We start from the raw sequence: 27,160 nt of genomic DNA on the forward strand, positions 1-27,160 counted from the left end.
ATAAATCCGTCTGTAGCTTAGGCTTTCATGATAAATTAAGTGTATGAAGAGGATTTTGGAGATGATAAATTTAAAGCTTTCATTGACATGACAAATTATAATATTCAAGTCGATCATGAAAGGCATAATCTTAAACGGTCATTTAGGTCTAGTAATTTCCTTTTGAAATACGAGCTGTGCTGATATTACGTACCCATTGACATTCTGGAGTAGCAGACGAGCATGTAGTCCACCTGATGGTAAGTAGCTGCAGCCGTCCATGAACATCTGTAATCAACCCTAGACAGAATTAGATATTCCTACCTGAGGTCGGCCACAGATGCGCCGCTACCCCTGAGGGCTAAGCTGGAACGCCTCGGAAAAGTATTTCTCGCTTACAACACCCTTTGTATCAGAATACATCAGCGTTTAACACTGCTGTTATGAGGCAGAAATAGGTGTGGCGATGGTGCCGCCGGAGTCGAACCACAAAGGATTCTACGATCTTCAACAAGTATACCTAAGAAATATAAGTAAGAAGTAAGCTTGCAAAGATAATTCTACGCGCATTTCAAAATGTAATCTCTCAAAAGTCATTGCACCGTGTGATGGTGTAAAAAATGATCGTAACATCCAATTGTTTCTAAGGCATTCCCTAAAAGGTATATCCATTGCGCATCGCAATAAAGGGGCGGTTCCAGAGATTAAAATCTAAATTGCCAAACTCCCAACATTCATTTTTTGCCGTGTGGCTCCGGCGGCGAATAGACCACCCCATACCTGCCCGTGGGTGTCGTAGAAGCCGACTAAGGGCATCTACCGGGTAGATGGGCAGCAGCGTCTACTCGGGCATTTAACATCTTACTGCGACGGTCCCACTGGTTGCTGGATCTGACACCGCCTGGCGTAATTCCCAAAGGTGTCCCGCTTGGTGGTAAGGTCTCTTCGTGGGATCTGCCTGGCTAGCTACCACCCTCAGGTCGGAGTCTACCGCTAATAACGACTTGTCGTGTTTCGGTAGTGCGCCTGGGAGCCAGTTCATCCCCTCATCCCTCCCTTCCCATCCTCTTGTGGTGCTTCCAACGGCGTACTTTACGGGTCCGGTGGGTCTCTTTAAGCATCGTTGCCCCCGGGGGCGTGGTGTGTTGGCGCGGGGGCCAGGGAGACCCGGTGAAACGGCTGTCCGCTGGCCGCCCGCCGGTTAGTTGGGGACCCGAACCCGGGCAACACTGTTAACCTCTGGCCCGGGAGGCTGTCCCGCCAACCGGCGAAAAATCCCGTTGCGCGGCTACCTTGCCGGAGTAAGAGACCGGAGTGGAGCCAGGTAGTCGTGCACGGGGGGGACCGGGGGCCCTTCCGTCCCCCGCGCCAGCATCCCATACCACCTCCGTGGGCTCGGTGTCACGAGACTCATACTTTGTCCCGTGAGGCGTTGAAGGAGCATTGCTAAAATTCCCTTTCAAATTCCCTTCCTTTTGTACACCAACCGCAATGAGAAAGTCCAAAAATAAGAAAAGTTGTACAGCGGCGACCTCTTCCACGTTTACTGTGGATATGTGCAATATCAGAGGAGTCCATTCCAATCTGAATGCCGTCCACCACCACCTCGAGACGGTAAAGCCGGCTTTTCTCTTTTTGACGGAGACGCAGATATCTACCCCGGACGATACATCGTATTTGGAGTACCCCAGCTACAATTTAGAACATGCCTTCAGGCGTCGAGCCGGGGTATGTGTGTATGTTCGGGAAGATGTCTGCTATCGCCGTCTCAGCTTTCTCGAAGACAAGGACCTATCATTATTGTGGCTACGCGCGGACGTCGGAGGTCTTACCCGTGTCTACGCGTGCCTATATAGGTCCTATAGCGGAGATGTTGAGACAACTCGATTATTCGAGCACGTCCAGTGGGCAACCGACAGAATGCTGCAGCAGTGTCCTTCGGCAGAGTTGGTGGTTCTTGGTGATTTCAACGCCCACCATGTTGATTGGCTGGGATCCCGGACCACCGACTTTGCCGGGAGATCTGCATATGACTTCTCCTTGGCATATGGGCTCTCTCAGATCGTACCTGATTTCACCAGGGTACCTGATGTAGAGACCCATACTGCCTCTTTGCTGGACCTACTGCTGACTACCCATCCGGTGGGCTACCAAGTAATGGTCAAGGCTCCCCTTGGATCCTCTGACCATTGCTTGGTAAGTTCGACTGTGCCCTTGTCGTACCCCGTGGAGACACGTCCCCCCGGGAGACGACAAGTTTGGCACTACAAGTCAGCAGACTGGGACGGATTCCGGGAGTTCCTGGCTTCGTACCCGTGGAGGCAGCTATGTTTCGTCTCGGGTGATCCTAGCTCGTGTGCTGATTCTGTAACCGACGTGATACGGCAGGGTATGGAGTGTTTCATTCCAAACTCAGTCGTGTCCGTCGGCGGGCGGAGTCAGCCCTGGTTTGGTGGGTCTTGTGCTAAAGCGCTAAGCCTTAAGCAGGAGGCCTTCCAAACCTGGGCATCAGCACACGCTAGCAAGGACCCAAAAACCCCCGAGCTCCGAACCGCGTTTAATGCTGCCTCCCGTTCAGCGAAGAAGCATATGGCCAAGGCGAAGTCTAAGCACATCGGCAGAATTGGCAAGCGGCTACTTGGTTACCCCTCCGGGAGTCGAGCCTTCTGGTCGCTGGCCAAAGCTGTCGAGGGTAATTTCTGTCGGTCTTCACTACCGCCCCTGCGGAAACCAGATGATTCTCTGGCCCACACGGCAAAGGGGAAAGCCGATCTTCTTGGTACCCTCTTTGCCTCAAACTCGACTCTTGATGACACAGGGGCCACACCGCCTACCATCCCGCGGTGTGAGAGCTCTATGCCGGATATCCGCTTTACGCAGAAGGCAGTCAGGCGAGCTCTATTGTCCCTCGACATCAAGAAGTCGAGTGGGCCAGACGAAATCCCCGCAGTGGTACTCAGGACGTGCGCTCCCGAGTTGGCTCCCGTCTTAACGCGCCTATTCTCGCTTTCCTACACCTCAGGACAAGTACCGTCTTCGTGGAAGGTTGCCCTTGTACACCCTATTCCCAAAAAGGGTGACCGCAGTGACCCGGCCAACTATAGGCCAATAGCGATAACCTCCCTGCTCTCAAAAGCTATGGAGCGTGTCGTAAACACGCAGCTCATTAGGTACCTGGAGGAGCACCAGCTGATCAGCGATCGCCAATATGGTTTTCGCAAGGGCCGGTCAGCTGGTGATCTTCTAGTGTACCTTACTCATCGATGGGCACAAGCTATTGAAAGCAGCGGGGAGGCATTGGCTGTAAGCCTAGACATCGCTAAGGCCTTTGACCGGGTCTGGCATAGGGCCCTTCTCGCGAAGTTACCATCATACGGTCTTCCCGAGAGGTTGTGCACATGGACAGCCAGCTTTCTGTCTGAGCGGCATATTAAGGTCGTAGTCGACGGGTGCTGCTCAGACACGAAGCTCATCAACGCTGGCGTGCCCCAAGGGTCTGTATTATCTCCCACGCTCTTTATTCTGCATATCAATGATATGCTGCTACAAACCGGTAGCATTCATTGCTATGCAGATGATAGCACGGGAGATGCTGTGTACACAGGCCGTGCGAACGCCTCTCGGACATTCGTGGAAGAAAGCAGAATCCGACTTGTGTCTGAAATCGAGAACTCTCTGGAGCGGGTCTCGGAATGGGGTCGTCTTAACCTTGTTGAGTTCAACCCCACGAAGACACAAGTCTGCGCGTTTACCGCTAAAAAAACCCCATTCGTCATAGCGCCTAAGTTCCAAAATACCTCGCTCACCATTGATAAAAGTGTAGGGATCCTGGGAGTTGACATCTCGTCTGACGTGCAGTATCGGGGTCATTTGGAAGTTAAAGCCAAGTTGGCTTCAAAGAAATTGGGTGTCCTGAACAGAGCCAAGGAGTACTTCACTGGGGGGCAACTCCTTCTGCTTTATAAAGCGCAAGTGAGGCCCCACATGGAGTACTGCTCGCATCTCTGGGCAGGGGCACCACAATACCAGCTTAACCCACTTGACTCCGTACAGAAACGCGCGGTGCGAATCGTCGATGACCCAGCGATCTCTGATCGGTTAGAACCCTTAAGCCTGCGGAGGGACATAGGTTCCCTCTGCGCGTTCTACCGGCTTTACAATGGTGAGTGTTCGGAGGAACTGTTTGATCTGGTGCCTACGTCGCCTTTCCTTCATCGCACCACTCGCCGAAGGATGAAGTTCCATCCACATCAACTGGACCCGTGGCGGTCCTCCACGGTTCGGTTTGAACGTTCATTTTTGCCGCGTACGTGCAAAATGTGGAATGAACTTCCTCCTGAGGTATTCCCTCAGGACTATGACATGGGGCTCTTCAAGAGGGGTGTAAAAAGAGCTCTCCTTCAAAGCCGGCGATGCATTGGCGACTCCTCTGGTGTTGCAAATGTCCATAGGCGACGGTGACTGCTTTCCATCAGGTAGCCCGTCTGCCTTATCGTTAGGTTATATATATAAAAAAAAAAAAAAAAAATGGAACCATTAAGCCGCGGCGTTTGATACAAAAAGCCGCACATATAAACAGGGAAATGCACGAACTAATTGAAAGCTTTCGATACACGAACTGAAATTCAATTTATGTTTCAAGTGGTGGTTGCATGCGAAACAATATCGTTAATGTTTTTCAGTTTATCCACTACTTTATGATTGGGATGCTGCTCCATTTGTTCGTGTTTCTGTGACTTGGTCTGTACTCTCAATTTTCTTTCCATTTATTTTTACGCAAAAAACAACTTTTATACCTAGATACGTAGGACGTACTACTTCTTTTTCGACTCTCTATTACTTTACTTTAATATCATTTTATTTTATTAAGCTTAAGAAACCAACGATATTGTGACACGAGAATTTTCTTTCGTATAGTAATTTAAGTACAACCTGCAATCAGATCCGTATCATTATCACTTAAACCTTATTTTGATTAATTTACTTCCTTAAACCGTGGACATTATTGCGTATTAAGGACATTCACATATAATGAATTTAATCTCTGTGCATTAGATACTTCACGGATAAACTTGTCAGTTATAAAAGACTACCACAATCTATCTTTTGGCGACAACAAACAGTGTTGCCAGCAATAAAACTGGCAACACAACAATCCCTTTATAACACACGACTCACAATTTCATATCTTGTGTCGTGAGAATAAAGCCCATAATTCCGCCTTAAAATTTTGTAATATAAATCTTTGGATATCTCAAGTAGGTGCCGTGTTGTAACCACATCTGTAAACGGTCGCGCGATAGATAAATCGTTTCGTTTAAAGCTATGTGTCACTGTTTAATTTTGTGGAAGAACGTTTAAATTATGATGTCAGGCTACAAGCTTGAAAAGTGGAATTTGAGAAATCTTTATAAGTGTGCCAGGGTAGCGTAGCTAGGACCTTTGGCCTCTGACCCAGCGACTGTATGCTTGCGTCGTGTGTGTGAATGCGACATGTCGTTACAAAGTCGTCATCTAGATGTAGATAATGTACAGTCGCGTAGTTAAATGTGATTGTTTTTTGTTAATTCAGGCACTTTGACATGATGTGACGTACATTTTTGGATAAAATTTAACAGATTTTAAATTAAGTTATTATTTTCATCTTGATCGTACGGTACAAGTGTAACTAATTGGATGTAATTTGATTAGATTTCACGTGTACAAAACAAAATAATGTAAATATATTAATTCGTCAATAAATGAAATGTGTACAGATTTTTTCCCGTATACCTATGCAGTACATAGTATGGTAGGTACCAGTCGTCTATTTCGTTGAAGGCCGATTATGGCAAATCTGGAGGTTTACTACTGGTGTAGTCCATTTTGTTGAATGCCGATAGTTGCATATACGGAGGTCCAATTATACGTAGAAAATATTGGTTTAGTTTCGTTTAAACACTTTAATAATGTAAAAATGATGTAAATATGATGATTTGGTTACATATGTTACTTAATTTCCATTTAACCTGATGAAATATGAGTTCCGACATGAAATTATAATACGCGCTCGAATAAAACAAACAAAAGAACAAAATTACATAAAACGTACACAATTTTTCGAAATGATTAAGATTTATCGTCATTTTTGTAGCGGAGTGTAAATTTCGCGAACCAACATTTATTATCGTGGTAATAAATTTCGCCGGTCGACAACTTGGTAGGCTTGATGATTGTATTCGCGCAAACATTTATGCAGTGCAAATGTGAACACGTGAATCTGGATTTATTTTTCGTTTTTTTTAGGGTTCCGTAAAAAATGGTAAAAATGGAACTATATTACTAAGCCTCCGTTGACTATGCCGCTGTCCGTCTGACCATCTGTCTCTCTATGTATCGTCTGTTGACTGTATTTTTAGGACCGTAATAGATAGACACTTAAAATTTTCTCGAAGTACGTATTTCCATGGGCGCTACGACAACAATTAAAAAAAGAAAAAAGTTAAAAATAAAATTTATTCCGATATGAAAAATCGCTGTACTTTGGCAGTTTTTGTACTAACTACGGAACTGTAACTAATAGAGCTTAATTTTTTTTTAAATGTCTGTCACATACTTCTAAGTCTGCCATAAAACCAAAATTGACAAATACTAAAAAGTAAAAAAAAATATAGTGGTACGGAACATATGCGAGTCCGTCTCATACTTGGCCATTTTTTTTCATTTTCAAAGCATTCAAAAAGTTCGAAAACTACTGGGGATTGAAAAGTTTTTGTTAAACGCAAACTAGTGCGCGCGATTTGAAAAGTTCTTTAAAATGAAACGAGGTAACTATGAAAGGGAATGTTTCTCATTTGCATATAAATTTTTACGTTTACCTACCAACGTAATAACACGAATTGTAAAGAATCTGCTTAAATGTAAAACTTACTTTGCTCATTTTTAATTGCGACCCACTGTGACTTTTAGTGGCGAATAAATAAAGTACGTAGTGATGATGCCACAGTTAAAGGACTTTCGATAGAATTTCTTTCAGTATTGGAATCTCTGATTTGCACTAATAATATTTTGAAGTTGTGTGTACAGGAAAACATCGCAAGGAAACTTGCGTTTATGCATTGATAGAATGACATCTTTGATCTCTAATATAACCTCACGTCGGTCATATATGCCTTTTAAATGCTAGTTGTAATGCCTCGTAAAATAATATTTGCCTTTCCTTCAGTTTAGCATACAACAGTGTTTAACACACTAATGTTATAAGCCAGAAATAGATAGCCTAACCGTGATAAGTTCTGGATTATGTTTTTATAAAAGCAAGCGAACAAGCAATCCAACGTGGTAAATGGCTACGCCGCCCATCGACATCTGCAATCAACCCCAGATAAGATTAGAGATCTATCTGAAATCTGCCACATACGCATTAATTGCATTACATGAGGACTAAGTAGGAACACCTTCGATAAGTATATTTTCCTTACCACACCCTCCAAACCGCAACACAGCAGCTTAACACTACTGTTATGCGACAGAAATAGATGCGGCGGTTCCAGTATAGCAGAAATACAAAGGGTTGAATGACCTTCAAAACACACAATACATATGTCCATACAATCACAAACTAAAAAGTCCAGTACTAATGAAAATTTTCATCATTTCAGGTTACGCGCCCACACTCGGTCTATTTTCCGGTAAGTAATAGCCGTAGAAGGTGTTATATAAATATTTAGCCGTAAGAGGAAATTGTTGACACATTGTCCAAAAAAAGATTTACTTAATATTTATTTCTAGTAACCATATATGGTTCAGGTGCATAGGGAACTTGCTTTACTGCACTATAAAAGCGATGGTTAATAATTAAGATAGATAGGACTCTAGAACTGATGTTAATAATATCAATAAGGAACAAAATACAAAAGAATATCAATAGAGCTCATGAGAAAATAAAAAAAAATGTATATATTCTTTGACACCACAAATTTACTAAAATTTTCTTAAATAATTTTATTTCAAAAAATTGTAACTTTTAGGCTTGGTTACTAACTAGCAAATAAAATATTACATTATTAATGTGTTACATTGTAAGTATTTATCGCAACCTAATAGAGATATGACAAATAGGTAAATTGCCTATTAACACATAGTACTTCATAACGCCATTTACGGATACCGTTTATAGCTGTAATGTAACATACTGCACCTATTTTAGTAATCCGGCCACGGGCATTATTCATTGGATCTAGAAAACTGGCCAGGGCCATATAGAGGTGGTAACTTCGATGAAAATGTCTCATTGACAAGTGAAATCTTAGACGTATAGGATTGGCGCTGACATATTGCCTTTAATGTTGGTATCGCTTACATGGAGTACTGAACTTTCAATATGGAAGCATTGCATATGTGTTATCTTGGTTTGCACTTTAAATGCACTTAGAAATGGAAACTAGTTTTTTTTTCTTTTTACAATATAGGAGTAGCAGACGAGCACGCAGTCCCTCTAGTGGTATGTGGCCACTGTCGCCCATGAACACCTGTAATCAACCCCAGATAGAATTAGATATTCCTCCCTGAGATCGGCCACAGATGCGCTGCTTCCTCTGAGGACTAAGCTGGAACGCCTCGGATAAGTATTTCTCCCTTACCACACCCTTCAAACCATAACACAGCAGCGCTGTTATGAGGCAGAAACAGGTGTGGCGGCGGTACCGCCGGAGTCGAACCACAAAAGGTTCTACCATCTTGAAGCGCTTCTTCTCCATAACGAAACACCTTGTGAAGTGGTGGTAGTTGTATTGACATTCAAAAAGTGCTCTGTAAAGTACCTATTTTGAAAAAAAAATATTTGATTTGATTTGAAGGAAAATATAATGTAAATAAATGTTATGTACATTTAAGAAATTAATAATCACTTGTTTTAACGGTACAGGAAAATGTTGTGAGGAGAGACACGTCTGAGGAAAATTTCTTTCAAAAAGTGCTAAGGTATGAAGTCTACTAATTCATATTGCAATGGTAATACTATTGTAATTAAGGTTTCTTACAGATGTGAGATCCGTCTTCACCAATCTGCGTTAAATCAGTATGGTGTAACTCGGCCGGGGGTCCTCGGCTCGAATCCCATGCTCGTACCTCTGCTTTTTTGAATTCGAAATTAGTTAAGTATTAAGTATCACTTGTTAGAATTGTGAGGGGAAAAATCGCGAGAAAATTTGCACGCTTGAGTTTTAAAAAAAATCAAGTACTAGTACTAGGGTATGTGGAATCTACCTACCCGAACTTAGCTAGTATAGTACACTTTGGTTTAATCGATCTTACACTGATAACGAAACCGGTACCCAGCAATGGGACATTAATGGATTAAAGACGAATCAGTTTCGATACAAATTCAAGCAACCGTAAAACTCCGGAAGCTTTCCACAATAACTTTGCTTAACTTTGTCTACGTAACTCGCTAACTGTAACCTCGAACTGTTCGGGGCTTTGTTTAAAGAAAAGTTTCCTTCACAATTGTCCTCTATACAGACAATGTATTTGAAAAAGTTCTTTTGTATTTTTATTTGACTCGAGATAATTAGTTGAAAATTGAGATAGCTGTAATGCGGGTGGTAATTGGAAATGGACTGATAAATAGCAAAAACCAATATTAAAAGTTATTAGCAATAATTAATATTCGGTAATTAGCCTCTTCTGTCTGACCACCGTCACAGGACTTTATCTTTTCAACCACTATTTTTCAGCGTGTTTCGCTTATCTTTTGAACCATAATGGGTAAAATGTTCTCATTTTCACAATGCATTAACATTTTTGGCTGCTTAAATAACAAATACTAAAAATAAATAAAACCTTGGTTATACGGAATCCTCTGAGTGCAACTCGCAATTGGCCATATTTACAAACATAAAATTCACCTTACTCAAGAGGTTTAAATTCTAAAGCGTTACCTATTAGCATCTATTTAGCACCACTAACTAGTTTTCTCGTGTTTATCAAGCAACGTGACTTAATCGAATTAAAGTTGGACAAATTGATAACTCAGGTGACGGCGACGACAATGGAGCTTTTGTTTCTATCAGCGCTTCGCAGCTAAATCTATCGCTCTTTACATCTCAAAGTTTCCAACTTGTGAATAGAATTCGCAGTAAATTTTCCCGCAAATAGACTCCAATGAATAATTCCCAAGATCTCTCTTAAACTTCGTGCAAATTGAGAGCTATTATTATGTTTAATAACGCTTTGTTTGTTTAAGTAGAGTATTTGTAGAGTTTTAGATAAATACTTATTATGAAATAATATGCACATTAAAGATCCTTTTAAAATGTGGAGGGTAAAACCCTAGATAAGATCAGTCTTATCGAACATTAACCATAGACGTTGCTACGTATATCCTACGCACCATAAACATTTTCGAGGCGTTCCAGCTTAGACCCCAAGGGTAGTAGCACATCTGCAACCGACCTCAGATAGGAATATCTAATCCTATCTGGGTTGATTACATATGTCCATAGGCAGCAGTAGCCACTGAGTAAGTAATTAATTCTTGTAATAAATATGGTATGCAATCATTCATTCTTTTCAATACAATTGCATTAAATATTTGCAATAACTATTCTTGTTAACAAATCAACGAAAATGAAAACAAAATTATATAAAATCGAAACTAAAACAGCTATCCAAAGGAACATCATGATTTCAGAGACGGGAAAGTTAAATAAAAACAAAACAAGATCGCCTTGCGCAATTGCTTCTCCCATTAAAACGTGCTATAAATAGTTTATGAGTTACAAATTAATAAGTATCTCTATTGCTCGGTTTATCTCGGAGCTGGTCATAAATCAGTGACTATGACGGTTTTATTTATATAGATAAAGTGCATTTTCTCGTGTATTTTTGGATGCACTTCCGTTTTTATATCGCTCTGTTTTGATGTTGTTCTTTCTACCAGACTGCTCTGGGTATAAGCGTATTGATTTACCATTGTTGGGCATGAGTCTCTCCCGTCAACTTTGGGAGTTCACCATGCTCTAATGACAACAGGTGGAGGTATACACTTGGAGACTTGGAGAGATAAATACACTTGGAGGGTGACAGATATTTTCGAGCAGCCCATAAACCTTTAACAAAATTTAACGTCTGCTCTTCAATATTGATAACAGGGGCCAATGGCTTAATATTCCCTTTGAACCACGGAATCACGTAATAAACTTATCCACTAGCGGTCACCCATCCAACTCCAGACCACGCTGGTAATCCAAGTTGTTTCATTTAGTAGATTAAAAAGTATAAAAGTGCACTTGCACTTTTCATATGCACAAGAAAATACGAGAAGGTACATTAAGTAAATAAAGTTGTTCATATTCTTCGTGTGTAGTGTAACTAGTACAAGTACCTAAGTGACACTTTATGATTGATACAGAGATGCATTATAAAACGATATACCAAGATTTAGCATCAACAAGCTGTACCCCTCGGTTTCACCGCGTTCAAAAGTGTAAATAATTGCGTGATTTCATGGGTTTTATTTTATGCGGAACTCTTATTCTTTTAACAAAATAAAAGTAGCCTAAGATACTATTCTGTGCTGTCAAGACCGATTCAACCGTTTTGGAAATTACCCGGTACAAACAACGAGACAGAGACATTTATATAGTTTTTTATACCGCAGAAAATTCTATAACCATTAAGTAAATATCTATTATTATGAAAGCACAAACAGACACTTAAATTTTACTTATTTGTAAAGATATTAAATTATCTTGTCACTTCTTTTACCAAAGGCAGAGAAACAAAAAATAATGATTTTAGTCATAAGCACCATATGCAATAAGTAAACAGCTGTTTTAGAAAAACAAACAGACACTCTTTCATTTATATGTATAGATATAAAATTATCAACTTGTCACTTCGTTTGCACAAGCCGTAAATCGGTGTAATGTACTCCGGACAACCGGCAATATGACGTGAGATATGGCGATTTAAAATAGAGTCATTTTGAGGAGAATTCCGAGAACGTAGACGTATCGGTGTCAGCTTGCGAAATGTTTTAACTTGTTCGCACTATAAGTTATTGAAGTGTACACGCCATAGTATAATGGGAATTTGTATGCATGTTGTGTTAATGTACCTAGTTTGCTTTGTTTTATTGTAAGGTGGTAGATCCCTTTGTGTACTTAAGTCGCACTATCGCTATATTTATTACCGACGAATCAGTGTTTGGCACAAACTTCAGGATGATATAAAACATATTATAATATGCTCTTACATATTAGAAGCTGCAAGTCTCGAGAACAGACATGGAATGTCCCGTGTATGTCTTCCTAACCATACTCATTAAAATATAATAGAAATAGTAGTTTGATGTTGCTGTTCCAAGAGCATTCGTTTTATCGTAATCAAACTACGTAGTTTTTCTAAAAAAAATTAAGGAAGCTTACATACGGGCGTTAGTGCACTAACACACTAGCGACAGTCGGCAACCGTCAGCTACAATCAATGGCTGATACCACTTTATGTCGGCTACAATGGTCGCTCATGACAAGCCGTGACGATTGGTGGCAATAGCTAGCAGCCGCTGGCGTCGGGCAAAGACAGTCGGCGGTGGTTGTCTGCGTGGGTAGTCGCTTGTGTATAGGCCCGTTGAGTTCTATCATCTACACGATGTCAACAGTAATAAACGTTCAATAATGATGCAATATACGGTGAAAACAACAGTGAAATATGTAAGCCATTACACTAATCTGAATAGAAATGCAAACGATTAATGCACTATAAACAAGATGGATGGCACCATCCAACACTTTATACACCCATTAAAGTTTCACGCCTTAGGTGATGTGTTATCAGGGTAATAATTCGTACCGTTTCCAAAGTGATTACTGTTAGTAGTTTGTGTTAAAATGAGTAATTTTAATAAATTTGCTTAAGTGTTATAATATGTATTTGTAACGGTAAATTAGTTGAGATTGTGCAACTCTTCAAATCTAAAGTTAAATTTCGTGGACTCATAGAATTGTATATTGCAATATTAATTTAATACGAGTATCATATTTTTAAAGGATTGTATAACAGTAACAGTATTGTATTGTCTGTAGTAACAGAGCACTTAGACTACCAAATGCGACAGTGTCATATCTGTCTATGGACCACCATTACCGATTCCATATAATACAGAGGATCCACGAAAACGCAAGAAGTAAGCTAGAAATACGAGTAGCCGTGGCGGTTGTACCCCAGCAGTTGAAACATAGTGGATCTATCGAGGAGTTACCTGTTTCAATTTGACGAAATCTAATATTGCATACTTTAGGCTTTCCAGCTTAGTATTAGCATCGTTGAGGTAGATGGCTAGCAACGAACCTATAATCATTTAATGCAGGTAAAATTCTAATTTTATTTGAGATTGATTTTAGTCCATTAGCAGTAATGTCTATATACCACCAGAACTGGGGGCCTACCAACATCTTTTAAAAACCATCATAGTTGTGGAAAGTTTTATTTACTCCTTAAAATAGTAAAATATTCCGTCATACACAGTTCAACAAAATTAAACCCTTATTAATTTTTCGCTTATCCATTGCACAAAACCAACTGAAAGTATCATACTTTGCTTAAAAAGTTAAATTTCCTGCAAAAAAAGTAAAAGTATGATTAAAAGAATATTGTTTTAAGAGATGGTAGTAACCCCCCTGGATATTCCTTTGCTATTTTGCATAAGAACTAAACGCAAAATAAACCGATTTATTATACGATTTTATATAGACTTAAGACGAGTTTGTCTTTTACTTAAGACGCATATTCAAAGTTAGTCGTGCGCAGTGTAATGGAGACATGAATCGTTCTAACAAAATATGAAAATAAATGAAGACGCCGCTTATGGACGGCGCATGCTAATTACTTGCTTCAAAGACGTTAAAGTTAGCACATAATTGTTTAGTATTGTGAAGTGTGTTTATTATTGGGAGTTTAAAGTGGAAACAATGTTAAGTGAATACTGGTTTTACAATGTTGAGCGTTCCGAGGAACTATACGTCCTGATCTAAGTGATTCCTTCATCAAAGTACACGCTAAAGGATGAAGTTCTTTCCACTACTGGACTCTCAGATACGTTCCGCCACGGTTCGGTTTGCACAAACGTATTTGTTACGCTCATGCAAAATTTGGATTGAACTTCCTCCCAAGGTATTCCCTATGACATGGGGCATTAAACAAGGTGCAAAAAGAGCTCTCTTCCAAAGCCGGCGACACATTGGCATCTCCTCTGATGTTGCAAATGTCCATAGGCGACGGTAATGTCAACGGCGGTCACGTGAGCACTGTGAAAGCTAAATACGTTTCATGTTTAAAGTTATGTCGCATGAATTTATTTTACAGCATAATTGAATGATGAAATATTCCAGGAATTTGGTAAGGCAACAATAATATAGTAAATTTTATACCGATTTATGGTAAATATTAATTTCCAGTAGTGGAATATTTAAATCCGATGACGGTTGAAAAAACAGTATATTTTTAGATTATTTTTTTAAAATTTTCATTAATATTTTATAGTTATTACATTACAAACAAAAATCCTAACAATTCAACACATTTTCAACGTAAATGATAACGTCAACCGTTTTCAGACAACACAATATCCGACACAGTAGGTTGTCTCGATTGTGATTCTACAGATGTTTTGAAACGAGTATCGTATTGAATATTCTCATTCGTTATATTCAGATTCTAACGTTTGACGTACACGATAAGGAAATGAACTGTATAACCTGTGTCAATAAAGAATGGAATTCAAAACGGCAAGTTTTTATATAACTTACTTTCTCATATTTTATAAAGTGAGGGTCGTTTATAAGTGAGGAGTATCTAGAATATTTACCGGTTTGCTTTAAAGTTCTTATAAAAATAGATAACGCACCGTGACATTTTGTTTCTACAATTTCTTGACAATATTTACCTGAAAATTTTTGGGATATATTCAAATTTAAATATAAAGAAATCGTTTAATCGTTTTTAATAAATGAGTTTTATTTCGAATCATATTAGTATTACAGTTAGTATCATATTAGAGATGATATAGTTCAATTTAAAGAAATGGACTTTCACTTTGACTACACACCCCTTAACCCGACCCGCATGAATTTCCTGCAATTCTAACAGAGCGTCTGTCGAACGTGATTGTATAGATATTGTGAAACGAACACCGTAATACCTATTCTGCTTCGTACGTTTGATGGGTATTGACGAAAGGAAAAGATTTTTGGACGAAACAATAATTTACAAAGTACATAGTTTCTAAAAAATAGATATTCTTGTACGTAGACTTACTAAAATCGTTTTTAAATAAAGACAATCTTACTTAGAATTATGTTTCTATCTATTTAATTTAGATTAATATCACACCAATATAATAAAGATAAAATTACGGGGTAAATAAAGTTTCCACTTAATGACTATGATAATATTAAAAGTTAGATTTGATTAAAAGGATTTGCACTTTGACTACACACCCCTAAACTCAACCCGCATGAATTTCCTACAACTCCAACAGAGCTTCTGTCGAACGTGATTGTATAGATATTGTGAAACGAACACCGTAATACCTATTCTGCTTCGTACGTTTGACGGGTATTGACGAACGGAAAAGATTTTTGGATGAAACACATTGTTTGAAAAATTGAAATGTGTCTGTGGAAAGATTTTCGGACGAAACGTAAAGGTACAAAGAATCAAAGTGTGTTAACATCAAAAAGATTTTAGGATACAGATATTGTGAATCGAATATCGTAATACCTATTCTGCTTCGTACGTTTGACGGGTATTGACGAACGGTAAAGATTTTTGGATGAAACACACTGTTTGAAGCATTGAAATGTGTCTGTATGAAAAGATTTTCGGACGAAATGTAAAGGTACGAAGTATCAAAGCGTGTTAACATCAAAAAGATTTTAGGATACAGATATTGTCGATCGAATATCGTAATGTCTATTCTGCTTCGTACGTTTGACGGGTATTGACGAACGGAAAAAAATTTTGGACGAAAGATACTTTTTGAGGAATTAAAATGTGTCTGTGAAAAGATTTTCGGACGAAACGTAAAGGGACAAAGCGTGTTAACGTCAAAAAGATTTTAGGATACAGATATTGTGAATCGAATATCGTAATGCCTATTCTGCTTCGTACGTTTGATGGGTATTGACGAACGGTAAAGATTTTTGGATGAAACACACTGTTTGAAGAATTGAAATGTGTCTATGAAAAGATTTTCGGACATAACGTAAAGGTATCAAAGCGTGTTAACATCAAAAACATTTTAGAATACAGATATTGTGAATCGAATATCGTAATGCCTATTCTGCTTCATACGTTTGACGGGTATTGACGAACGGAAAAGATTTTTGGACGAAAAACACTATTTGAAGAATTGAAATGTGTCTGTGAAAAGATTTTCGGACCAAACGTAAAGGTAAAAAGCGTGTTAACGTCAAAAAAAAATTAGGATACAGATATTGTGGATCGAATATCGTAATGCCTATTCTGCTTCGTACGTTTGTCGGGTATTGACGAACGGGTATTTTGAAGAATTGTAATGTGGCTGTGAAAAGATTTTCGGACGAAACGTAAAGGCACAGAGTATCACAACGTGTTAACGTCAAAATGATTTTTGGATATAGATATTTTGAATCGAATGTCATAAGGTATTCTAAACAACGTGTCTACTTATAAAATAAAACTGTATGATTAAAAGTATTAGAAATATTTTTTTTATATTCAGCGTTATTATCAAATAAAATGTAAAATATATACTCGTACAATAGCACAAAAATATAAAAACCTAATAATAGGAAAATGCACAAAACATCTAAGATAAATAGACTTTGTTGCAGAATTGGAAATTAAAAACCAACACCTCACGTAGACTGGCGCTCTCCTGGGGTTGTAGTATAGGAGACGATGACGATATCGTTATCAACGCATTACTGTCCCACTGCTGGGTACGGGTCTCCTATCAGAATGAGAAAAATTAGGCCATAGTCCACCGCGCTGACCAAGTGCGAATTGAAAACATTTTTTTAGGATTTCTCAGGTATGCAGGTTTCCTTACAGGTATGATGTTTTCCTGCACCTTACAAGCAAGTTATCATTAATTTTTAATACGCACATAAGTTTGAAAAATCATTCAATACATTCATTCATAGTTCGACTACGACTACTAGTTTTAGTTTTTTATTGCCGACTGACACTTTTCAGCGCTAAACTGTTCCGATTTTAAACACACGATTCAAAGGAGACTCATATAGACATTTATTTAGAAAGTACATCAATTAAAGTATATTAAAACAAAAAAAATGTTCAAAATCGAAATTACTATTTTGTTGTATTATAGATACTATAAGTAACTGGCTTAGAGAACTGGGTTTAAAGTTTGAGAGATTGGGATTACAAGTATCTAGCTCCTGGACTATAACGTGACGCTCGTTAAAAGTTGTTTACCTGTTCCAAACTGTGTACTAGCCATGCTTTAGAGACATAAAACATAAAATATATCAAAATATTTTAAACATTCTCATAGGCATTTATCTCCAATTTTTAACCGACTTCCCAAATAAAGAGAGGTTATTGAGGATATAATTTCGTAGCATTACTCGAACAAATCAATATTTTAAAAACACAACACTATTGCTATCAAAAGAGTCAGAAACCTTAACTCCAGAGCTACAAATTATAAAAATAACAGGGCCATATAAAAATGTCGAAAAACATATTTGTATCTAGGCTACTTTCTATTCTCAAAGTCTCAACATAGAGTTCACTATTCCAAAAAAGTTACAAAAAGTTAAAAGTTTTTGCATTTGTTTACTTATTTTCCCATACATTTTCAATCAGCGCCCCTAGCGGATTGTATTAGAACTGAACAACAAATAAAAATAGTCATTATTTATAGACTAAGGGTAGGTACTATAGTTTACATGTACAAGTAATACCTTTATTTTACGATAGAGTTATCAATTTTATAACGATCTCTACATTTCCAAATAGACACATTCGTAAACATAGAGACGGATATTGGAGTGTGGAAATTATTCTACTCGAACAACCACAGAAACAACGTATTGTCTTTGTTACCTAAAGCCTCTATGAAGCTGTCTGCAAAGCTTTAGTTAAGCTCTACGTTCGTGCATTAAATACAAGCCCCATAGAATTCTGTGCCTATAGGAATATGCCTATTGGCTTCTATATGTACATTGTATTACATGGACCCGTTATGTTCAATATGTATTCATTAATATTGATATTACACAACTGTTCTGTATTTGTCTAGTATGGTATAAAATTTATTGATGTATGTATTGGAAACTTTGGAGCCCCAAGGAAAAGCTAGGATTGGTCCATTATATATATCTGGAAAAAAAAACAATAAGAAAATCAGAATAATTCTCAATAACAATTTAAATAAATGTAATATCAAAATTTGAATAACATTTTTTTAAATTTATGTTGCATATTTATCTTAATAATTTCATTTAAAATCAAAGTAATTTAAATGAATAGCATTTCTGTAAAAACCAAAATACAATTGAGGGCATGTTAAAGGGGACACTCGGATTTGAACCAAGGACCTATCGATCTGCAGTCGACCGCTCTGCCACTGAGCTATATCCCCACAATTCAATGTCCCGAAAAGGGGCTTATTAATCGTCGTAAGGGTAAAGTAAATATCGTGGAAAAAGATATTTTCTGAACTGTATGAGCTCAGATTTCATATGTACTCGTATGTACGTCGAATACATGTATAATAAACACGGTGCTTGGAATTTATAATTTTTTGGTATCGATTGTAACTTTATTTAATAGAAAAGATAAGTATTATGAAAAATATACGTGCTTCAGAGTTCTCCACGTTTTCAGGATGTAAGAAATTTTCTACCTATATTTTTGTGCATCCACACCCTTCCAGTGGAGAACTCCAGGGTCTAGAAGAACCCCTACTCAGGGCACGGTACCTCTATTGGGTCTTCACTTTTAAGGGCCTTAAAGACCCTTTGCTTATCCTGCTATTTTGGGTGATAACAGTATGCAGCCACACATACCACCGTCCTTCCCGGAGTCGCTGGCTGGGTGGTATAATCTCCCACTCCCCGCTGCTCCGCCCGCCTCCCCGTAAGTCCCCCTTTTAGTCGCCTATTAGAGCAGGCAGAGGATATTGTGGCTCAATTCTGATCTCGAAACTACAGGGTCATACTGATATCTAATGACGGGATATCTAATGACAGGGAACAATAACATTAATCATTATTTACCCAAAATAAATTAAATCAAGTACCTATATTTCATTGCTTAAATGTTTAACGAATCTCACGAATTGTAGTCATGAAATACTGACATGATATACTGCCACGATTTTGCAAGCCACTCTATCTTAATGGAAGCACTTACTGACTTATAACTAAATACGGCGTTTGCTCATGCTCATTGTAAGCCGAATATAAGCGAATAGCGTGGAGTTGCCACGAATATTATAATCCAACATACTAAGGGGAAATAGGACATAATAATATGGGTTTAAAACTTTAGAGCCTCTAGATATTAGGATTCATCATCAACCCATTAATGTCCCACTGCTGGGCACGGGTCTCGTCTCGGAATGAGAAGGATTAGGCGATAGTCCACCGCGCTGGCCAAGTGCGTATTAGTAGACATCACATACCTTCCAGATTCTTTTTTTTTATAAATCTCTCAATTATGCAGGTTTCCTCACGATGTTTTCCTTCACCGTTTAAGCAAAATGATAAATAATTAATGTCTAATACGCACATAAATTTTAAATCAGAGGTGCGTGCCTGGGATTTGAACCTCGGACCCCTGGATTGAGAGGCCGAGTTTCCTAACCACCAGGCTATCACTGCTTTTACATTATATTAGGATTATTTACATTTATTATGATGCGTGGAAGATTGGTCACCAATAAAATATACCTGTTAGTAAAGTGATTCGACTCCGGCGGCAAAACCGTCACACCTATTTCTGCCTGATAACAGCAGTGTTAGCCGCTGCTATATTCTGGTTTGAAGGGTGTGGTAAGGGAGACATATTGCTCCCTTTCCAACCTTACGTTTACGAACCTTAGGTAAGAATCTAATCAAAGTGCCCATGGGCGGCAGTAGCCACTAACCACTACGCAATAGGCATGTCATATTTGGTAATTTTGTCACGTGATAGGATCCCAGTTGAGAATTTCTAAATTAATAAACTGATATCTGTTAAATGTTGTATTTTAAGTAATGGTGAATGCGTCCTTAGGAAACTAAAATATAAATAAACCTTACATGAACAACAGTCACGACTATTGAACTAATTAAGTCGAACCTCGATAGGGACATAAAGCTCAAATATTGGGTAACCTGTCTACCATTTCGTAAATAAACAATCAACACAAATACCTATGTTAAATTGAAGGGGCTGTCCGTTAGGGTGTCCCGTAAATATTTTTTTTCGATTTTCTTAACAGCAGACCCCTCAAAAGTTGCGTAATTAAGCGTAGATTAATAAAAAAATAATAAAAAAATTATAAAACTACATCTTTAGGGCTCTACCGAGCTTCAAAGTTTTGCGAAATTGACATTTTTTGGTGATATTTCGCTGTTCATTATTACTGTTCCTTAACTTAATTTTAAACATTTAATTACTTTATTTTCTATATTGGGTCAATACAAACAAGTCGTTTTGTTTTGCTTACAACAACCCATTACCAGCGACTTCGCATTTGTTAGGATTTAATCAGCAAATCCTCATATTTTCACAAGTTTTTTGTTTTGACCTGCGAGTGTTTTCTTTGTGGCAAAAGCAATTATTATACAATATTTGCTATTTATACTATGTTAGAAGTTAGAACCATACTGAGAACTTGATGATCGGCAGCTACCAACTATATAGGGGCATCCAACTACATTTGCGTGTCATCTGGAGAGCTCTACCTAACTTTGAAGTTTTATAAATTTTACATTTTTACAGACACGCAACAAACATCTATCAACCGTACAAAATTTAGTTTATAATCAATGACAATAACATAAAATAAAAAAGTATTTTCTACCCAGAAATTGTGCTTGATTTTACAACATACCTATCAATAATAAATCCATCTCTATAAGAAGCTATATTTACAGTTCAGGAGGCCTCTGCTACCAGTTATACATTTATTTCTCTTCACGTGTCCTCGTTTTAAATATGTTAAAGAACCAACGTTTATATAACCTGAAGCTCCACACAATATTTTGGTATAAACTCTAGTAAAGAACTTTACTTATTGCGGTTTAAATATCCTAAGTTTAGTGCAACTTTAAGCTTATCTAGTCTTTATTATTCTTTGCTATACCAGTAATCGAAAGTAGTCGCTATTATCAAACAACATAGTGAAAAGCATGTTTCCTTCGCATACAAATAAAAACATTTCTTTCGACAATAGAATCGACGATAGAACTCAGATTTTTGTGTTAAAATCAAGAGTAGGTGCGGTGAAATCTTTTATGGTTACACATTAGGTTCAAGAAAATATTACACATGTATTTGAAAACAATTACATAGTTCGTTGCGAATAGTAAATAGTGTTTTACTGCGGTGGCTTATAATTTGCCTGATTTGCCAAAAAATGTAGTTAATGAAGATATAAAGATGAAAATTATCTTAGTGAAACATATCCATTTGAATCAACTGGACGCTGTTGTCTAGACCGGGATAAACGTCCCACTCGAGATGGCTACTTCTTTTAATATAATAGCAACTCATCACTAATGCCATACTGAGATTTTACATTGACTACTTATTATATTATACGTCGTTAAAATATACGCCCGATTTTATTTCTTCTCAAGAGAAAGACTTCTTCTTTTAACTTTGGATTTTTACTGAAAAAGCTGAGTTCTGTTATTGATTACTTTATCGAAAGATTTTTTTTCTGTGCATTATTTGTACATTTTCTAGGAGCCGAAGTAGAACCATATTACATTGTATGTACTCTCAATTTTACACAAAAATCTGAGTTCTCTCGAGGTTTCAATGCACGAAAGGAATAATTTTGTGACAACACTTTTGTCAGTACATTGTATGATGATAATGACTACATTAGGGACTTAGTATTGCGAAGAATAATAAAAACGGGTTAAAATTAAAGTGGTACTAAGCGCAGGATATTAAAATGGCAAAGAATCGAGTTCTCTGCTAGTAGATAATATTACAACGAAATAATTGTATGTCTCGAGCGCCAGGTCAAAAAATGGCCGGTTCTTCAACATATTTTTATCAAGGATCATGTTCGGGCTTAAGAGCTCTGATTTTGTTTATACGATATTTTCCCTGTCACATGCAATCTACATAAAGATGTAACAGCAGCGTCATAAAGTGTAACTACGACGAAGTTACAATATCGAGCAAAAATACCAAATCTTGGACACAAAAATAAATTTCAATATCAAGTATTTGTCATTAATTATAAGCTCTATATTGTTTTTATCGTTTTATCGTCTTTTTCTATTAATTTTATTACAAAAAAACTTCTTAAACGTGATTTTTTTTATTATTCTAGGTGTCTGTTAAAATGGATTTTTTTTAAAACTTCAAGGCTCGGTAGAGCCCTCAAGATGACATGCAATTGTATTTTTTTTTACTTTATCCGTAATCTGCGTAAAATTACGCAACTTTTGACACCTCTGCTCATAGTCTAGCTCAAAAATTTTTTTTTTTCATACAAGGACGGGACACCCTACTGTCCGTGCTTTCCGTATTTTAATTAATTCATTTTTAACTTACTTACCATAAAAGTTTGTAGAAATCAATCACAGAAATTATTATTATTTTGTCTATTTCTAAGAACCTTTTCTGTCTTTTACTACTTAGTCACAACAAAAGGTGTATTGCCGTCAATAGGTATACGAGTATGTTATTGCTTACGTTAAATAATAATTATAGTTTAAAAACTGCAAACCACGCTAAAATCGCACAAGGAAAATCTTTAATCCTGATTCCTGACGATCCTGATGAGGAAAATGGGATAAAATTATTAAACTCGTGTATTGTCATCGGTTTTCGATAATTGTTCAAAATTTTAAATAAATCGACTGTTCAAAGTGGGTTAAAATCGAGTTAAAAGATTCCGTTACATACATACATAGATACAACCTAAGCTAAAAAACACGTGGTAAAAATACAAGCTACAAGCTTAAGCTTGTAAGCTGCCTTTGATTGCTTGTAGTTAGCAAGAGAGCAGTTTAATTAATTACTCATCTCAGTTTAGTATAAGGATGCGTTTCCATCGAAGAAATTGTTGAATGAAAATTTACATGCCAGTGAACAGATGGACAGTCTTGCTGCAATAATAGGGTGAATAGTTGAAATAATTTTAAATAGTCACAATCGATCCTAATAATAATGCTGCAGAGTTTTTTGGTTGAACGCGCTAATCTCTGTAAGTAATGGTTAAATTTGAATAAATCTTTTTAAATATGTTAGGTAATCTAGTCCGGAAGGGCTATAAATTATAATTTTTTTTAAATACATCAAAAACATTACCTTCCTTAGTCAGGTAAAAAAGACGTAATTGTTATGATACTAAATAGCATGAAAATTCTTAATAGCTAGCAATTGACATGCGAGATCATGCTTTAGCAACTCTACCGAAAGCTACACTACATTTTCATAACATTTCGTATAGTCGCGATAGAATACTATTTACGCGGCGCGCCCATCGGATCCTGATCGGCGCTCCGAAGCCTATTTAGGTGTTATGCACACGGTAATTAATCTCGCAGTGCGCGACAGGTAATTACCTACATGCACATCATTACGTTGAAAACAATAGGCCCATGTGTGTGACACTCCATTAGTCCTTAGCCCTGCCGCTGCGGGTGTGATTAACGCCTACCTCTATAGGGATAATGAGGAGATTCCTAGTTTTAACTGAGTTATCACCCTTTGGTTTGAATGACAGCCACTCCGACTTAGAGTTATTTTCGAAGTTATGTGTCTGGTTGAAAATAAATTGATCGCTTGTTGAATGGCGTAATAACATCGTGAGAAAATCTATATCCCTGTGAATTCTCAGTAATTCAACTTACAAAGATATGACCACCAATTTGCACTTGTCCTTTGTATTGTATTGCATGTATGTATTTGTATTTGAGTTCCCTGGATCATAAGGGCACAGATAATTTGACATACGAAGACCCATACAAACATAAAGAATTCCTGGCCCATAAGGATAATCTAAATTAGACATTTAAATGCCTGCCTGGCTGGGAATTGAATCCGGAACCCTGTGTGCATCAGATCGTACGGTGACCGCTACGTCTACGCGGGTCGTGAATAGACTAGATTCATAATTTTCGCCATGTACTACGGGGTTGGTTACAGATGTCTATGGGGGGCAGTAACCACTTACCATCGCGTAGACTGTTCTATTTCACCGTGAGAGCATGATATTCTAAAGGTGTTATTAAGCCATATAAGCCCTTAAAAGGGAAGGCAACATATTTATTACAAAAACCGAACTATTTAAACAAAAGTTTGAGCTTACAGTAAAGCTTTGCTTAAGATTTTGTTTCATCATCAACAACTCATTACTGGCCCACTACTGGGCACGGGTCTCCTCTCAGAATGAGAAGGATAAGGCCATAGTTCCCCGCGCCGGCCAAATGCGTATTGGTAGACTTCACATACCTTTGACATTTTTTTTATAAATCTCTCAGGTATGCAGGTTTCCTCGCGATGTTTTCCTCTACCGTTTAAGCAAGTGATAATTAATTTCTAATACGCACATAATTTTGAAAAAATCAGAGCTGATATTTGAACCTCGGACCCCTCGATAGAGAGGCCGAGTTTCTTAACCACTAGGCTACCACTGTTCAGGCAAGGCACCATATTTATCACAAAAACCGAAGTATTTAACAAAAGTTTGAGCTTACAGTAAAGCGTTACTTAAGATTATGTTTATGATTTTGAAACTTGACGTGATAAATCTTGAATCAAAGGTCGATTAGTTTGAAGTTGGGGTTCAAAGTTTCGGAAGGGTATTGATTAATTGTGCTCTACGCAGTTCCGTGAAATTGGATATTGTTCGTTAACAACTAATTGAGCTGTTAAACGCTAATTGTTATAATTAATTTATTAACAACTTTTCCACCACGATTAAGGGCTCCATCGAGCGAGTTTTTTTCAAATTTTACTCAATTGAAGGTACCATTTCTGGCACCACTGTCACAACTATTTTTGCCTGATAAGCAGTCTTAAGCGCTGCTGTGTTCCACTTTGAAGGGTGGTAACGCATACTTATTCGTGGTTTACCAACTTAATTCTCTTAGTTAGGTGGGTATCCAATCTGTGTGCTAAGTTAACAACACTGTAGTACACGCTGTGTCCCAACCTAGTATTCAGAAGTACCAATGTACCTAAATCCAATCTGGGGTTCTATCCAATTATAAAAGAACATGGGCGGCATTTATCACTTACCATCAGGTAACCTGCGCGCTCTTCTGCTACTTGTATACTAAACACAAATATTACTTTAACGGTCTGTCACCTCAATTCATATATTTCTCCGATACGTAACAAGAATTTGATATAGAAGCCGCAACCTACAAGGGTAAAATCGACCCCTTCGCATGCCAATCCATTCATATTCTTAACCCTTCAAAAATACCCCATTTGCAAACACCTAGAAATATGCGTTGAAGGTGAATTTAGCGTTAAGGATTCCCTTTCGAAATCAAAAGGCTTTGAAATTTCACGGGTTACAAAGGAAATTTTACGGTTTACCAGGTTTGCAAGGTTGATCTTATTTTATGAGAATTTCTCTATTTATAACATTAAATAACATTGAAGTGACTATTCATTTAAGCAAGTATTATTTGCGGCATGTGTGAATTTGCATAATAACAAAACATAAAGTTTTGGAATGTGATATATTATGTCTGTAATAATAAGTCTTAGAATTAATTGAACAGATTTTGGAAAATATTACTCAAAGACAGAAGGAAGGTCAATGTCGTAAATGAAAGAGAAAATTCGATGCAAGATATAGTGAAGCACACATTTCACATGCATCTTTACCAATTATTTATAATAACGTACTTATTTCAAATTGGAGAAGCAATAAAAATATAAAAATTTTGAAGGTGGTAGAACCCTTTGTGGTTCGACTGCGGCGACACCACCGCCACACCTATTTCCGCCTAATAACAGCAGTGTTAGGCGCTGCTGTGTTCCGGTTTGAAGGGTGTGGTAAGGGAGACAGACTTTTCCGAGGCGTTCCAGCTTAGTGCTCAGGGGTAGCGGCGCATGTGGCCAACTTCAGGTCATATCTAAATCTGGTCTGGGGTAAATTACAGATGTCCATGGGCGGCAGTAGCCACTTACCATCAGATGGACTGTATGCTCGTCTGCTATTCCTATATTACAAAAAAAAAGTCAGTTACATCACAAAGTATTTACGTAATAGTTTGTTCCCTGAATAATTTCATTTGCTTAATTTAAACGATATATAAGGTGAATTAATCTTTATTTGTTACTGTTCATACTATTATTGTTTCAGTTTTTATTACACTTAAGAATTTATTAAATAAGTCATAAGAGTGACTTAATTTTCGCTCTAAAAAAAATATCGCGCAAATAATCCGTCATAAGTTATTACAGTCTCTACAATAATTGTTTTATCGGCTTCTTGTTCGAGTTAATTTATAAGCTAAATAATTTCAGCCGCTTAATTTTAGCGCTGGCACAATTAATTAACTCCAGCTATCCACTCGAATAGTTCCAAAACACTGCATACTTCGGTAATCCAGTCTTTGAGGTATTAGTGATAAATAACCTCGAAGTGGGAAGTGAGGATTTTAGGGTTCCCTACAAAAAAAATACCAAATCCTTTTTAATTGCCTCGTGCATTTTTTTTTTTTTTTTTTTTTTTTTTTTTTGGCGCCCAGATGTAGGTGGAAAAGGGCTGACCCTCTACGGAGAGGGAGGAGCAAAAAATGCGTCCAAGCACTTACAGGCCGCGACGGCCGGTGCCTGCGTCGTGTGGGGCTGACTGAAAGGTCCTCCTGAAGGGAGGACCATCCCACTAAAAACTCCTTTAAGGCATTCGTCCAAGGGGACCGTACAGCCGACATCGGATAGCGACCTCTCGTTTGCGGAGCGAGAGGTGCTAGCGGCGCTCCCTAGAGAG

The 27,160-nt window shown here is 37.9% G+C and overlaps 1 protein-coding gene and 1 non-coding gene across 8 annotated transcripts in view; one reads left to right on the plus strand and one right to left on the minus strand.

Annotated features, from left to right (window-relative positions):
• LOC140756002 (uncharacterized) overlaps positions 1-27,160 on the plus strand; it is a 283,632-nt gene that overhangs the window by 107,162 nt on the left and 149,310 nt on the right. For all 7 annotated transcript variants that reach the window (XM_073091382.1, XM_073091388.1, XM_073091385.1 and 4 more), the window contains one exon: positions 7,620-7,649. In XM_073091382.1, coding sequence (XP_072947483.1) covers positions 7,620-7,649 — 30 coding nt within the window. The remainder of the gene's footprint in view (positions 1-7,619; positions 7,650-27,160) is intronic.
• On the minus strand, positions 18,542-18,613 carry TRNAC-GCA (transfer RNA cysteine (anticodon GCA)). The gene has a single exon. It is a non-coding gene; the product is annotated as a tRNA-Cys (tRNA).

The sequence above is a fragment of the Epargyreus clarus genome, unplaced genomic scaffold, assembly GCF_041222505.1.
Source record: "Epargyreus clarus isolate Ecla_fem2 unplaced genomic scaffold, WU_Ecla_fem_2.2 ptg000034l, whole genome shotgun sequence".
Lineage (NCBI taxonomy): Eukaryota > Metazoa > Arthropoda > Insecta > Lepidoptera > Hesperiidae > Epargyreus > Epargyreus clarus.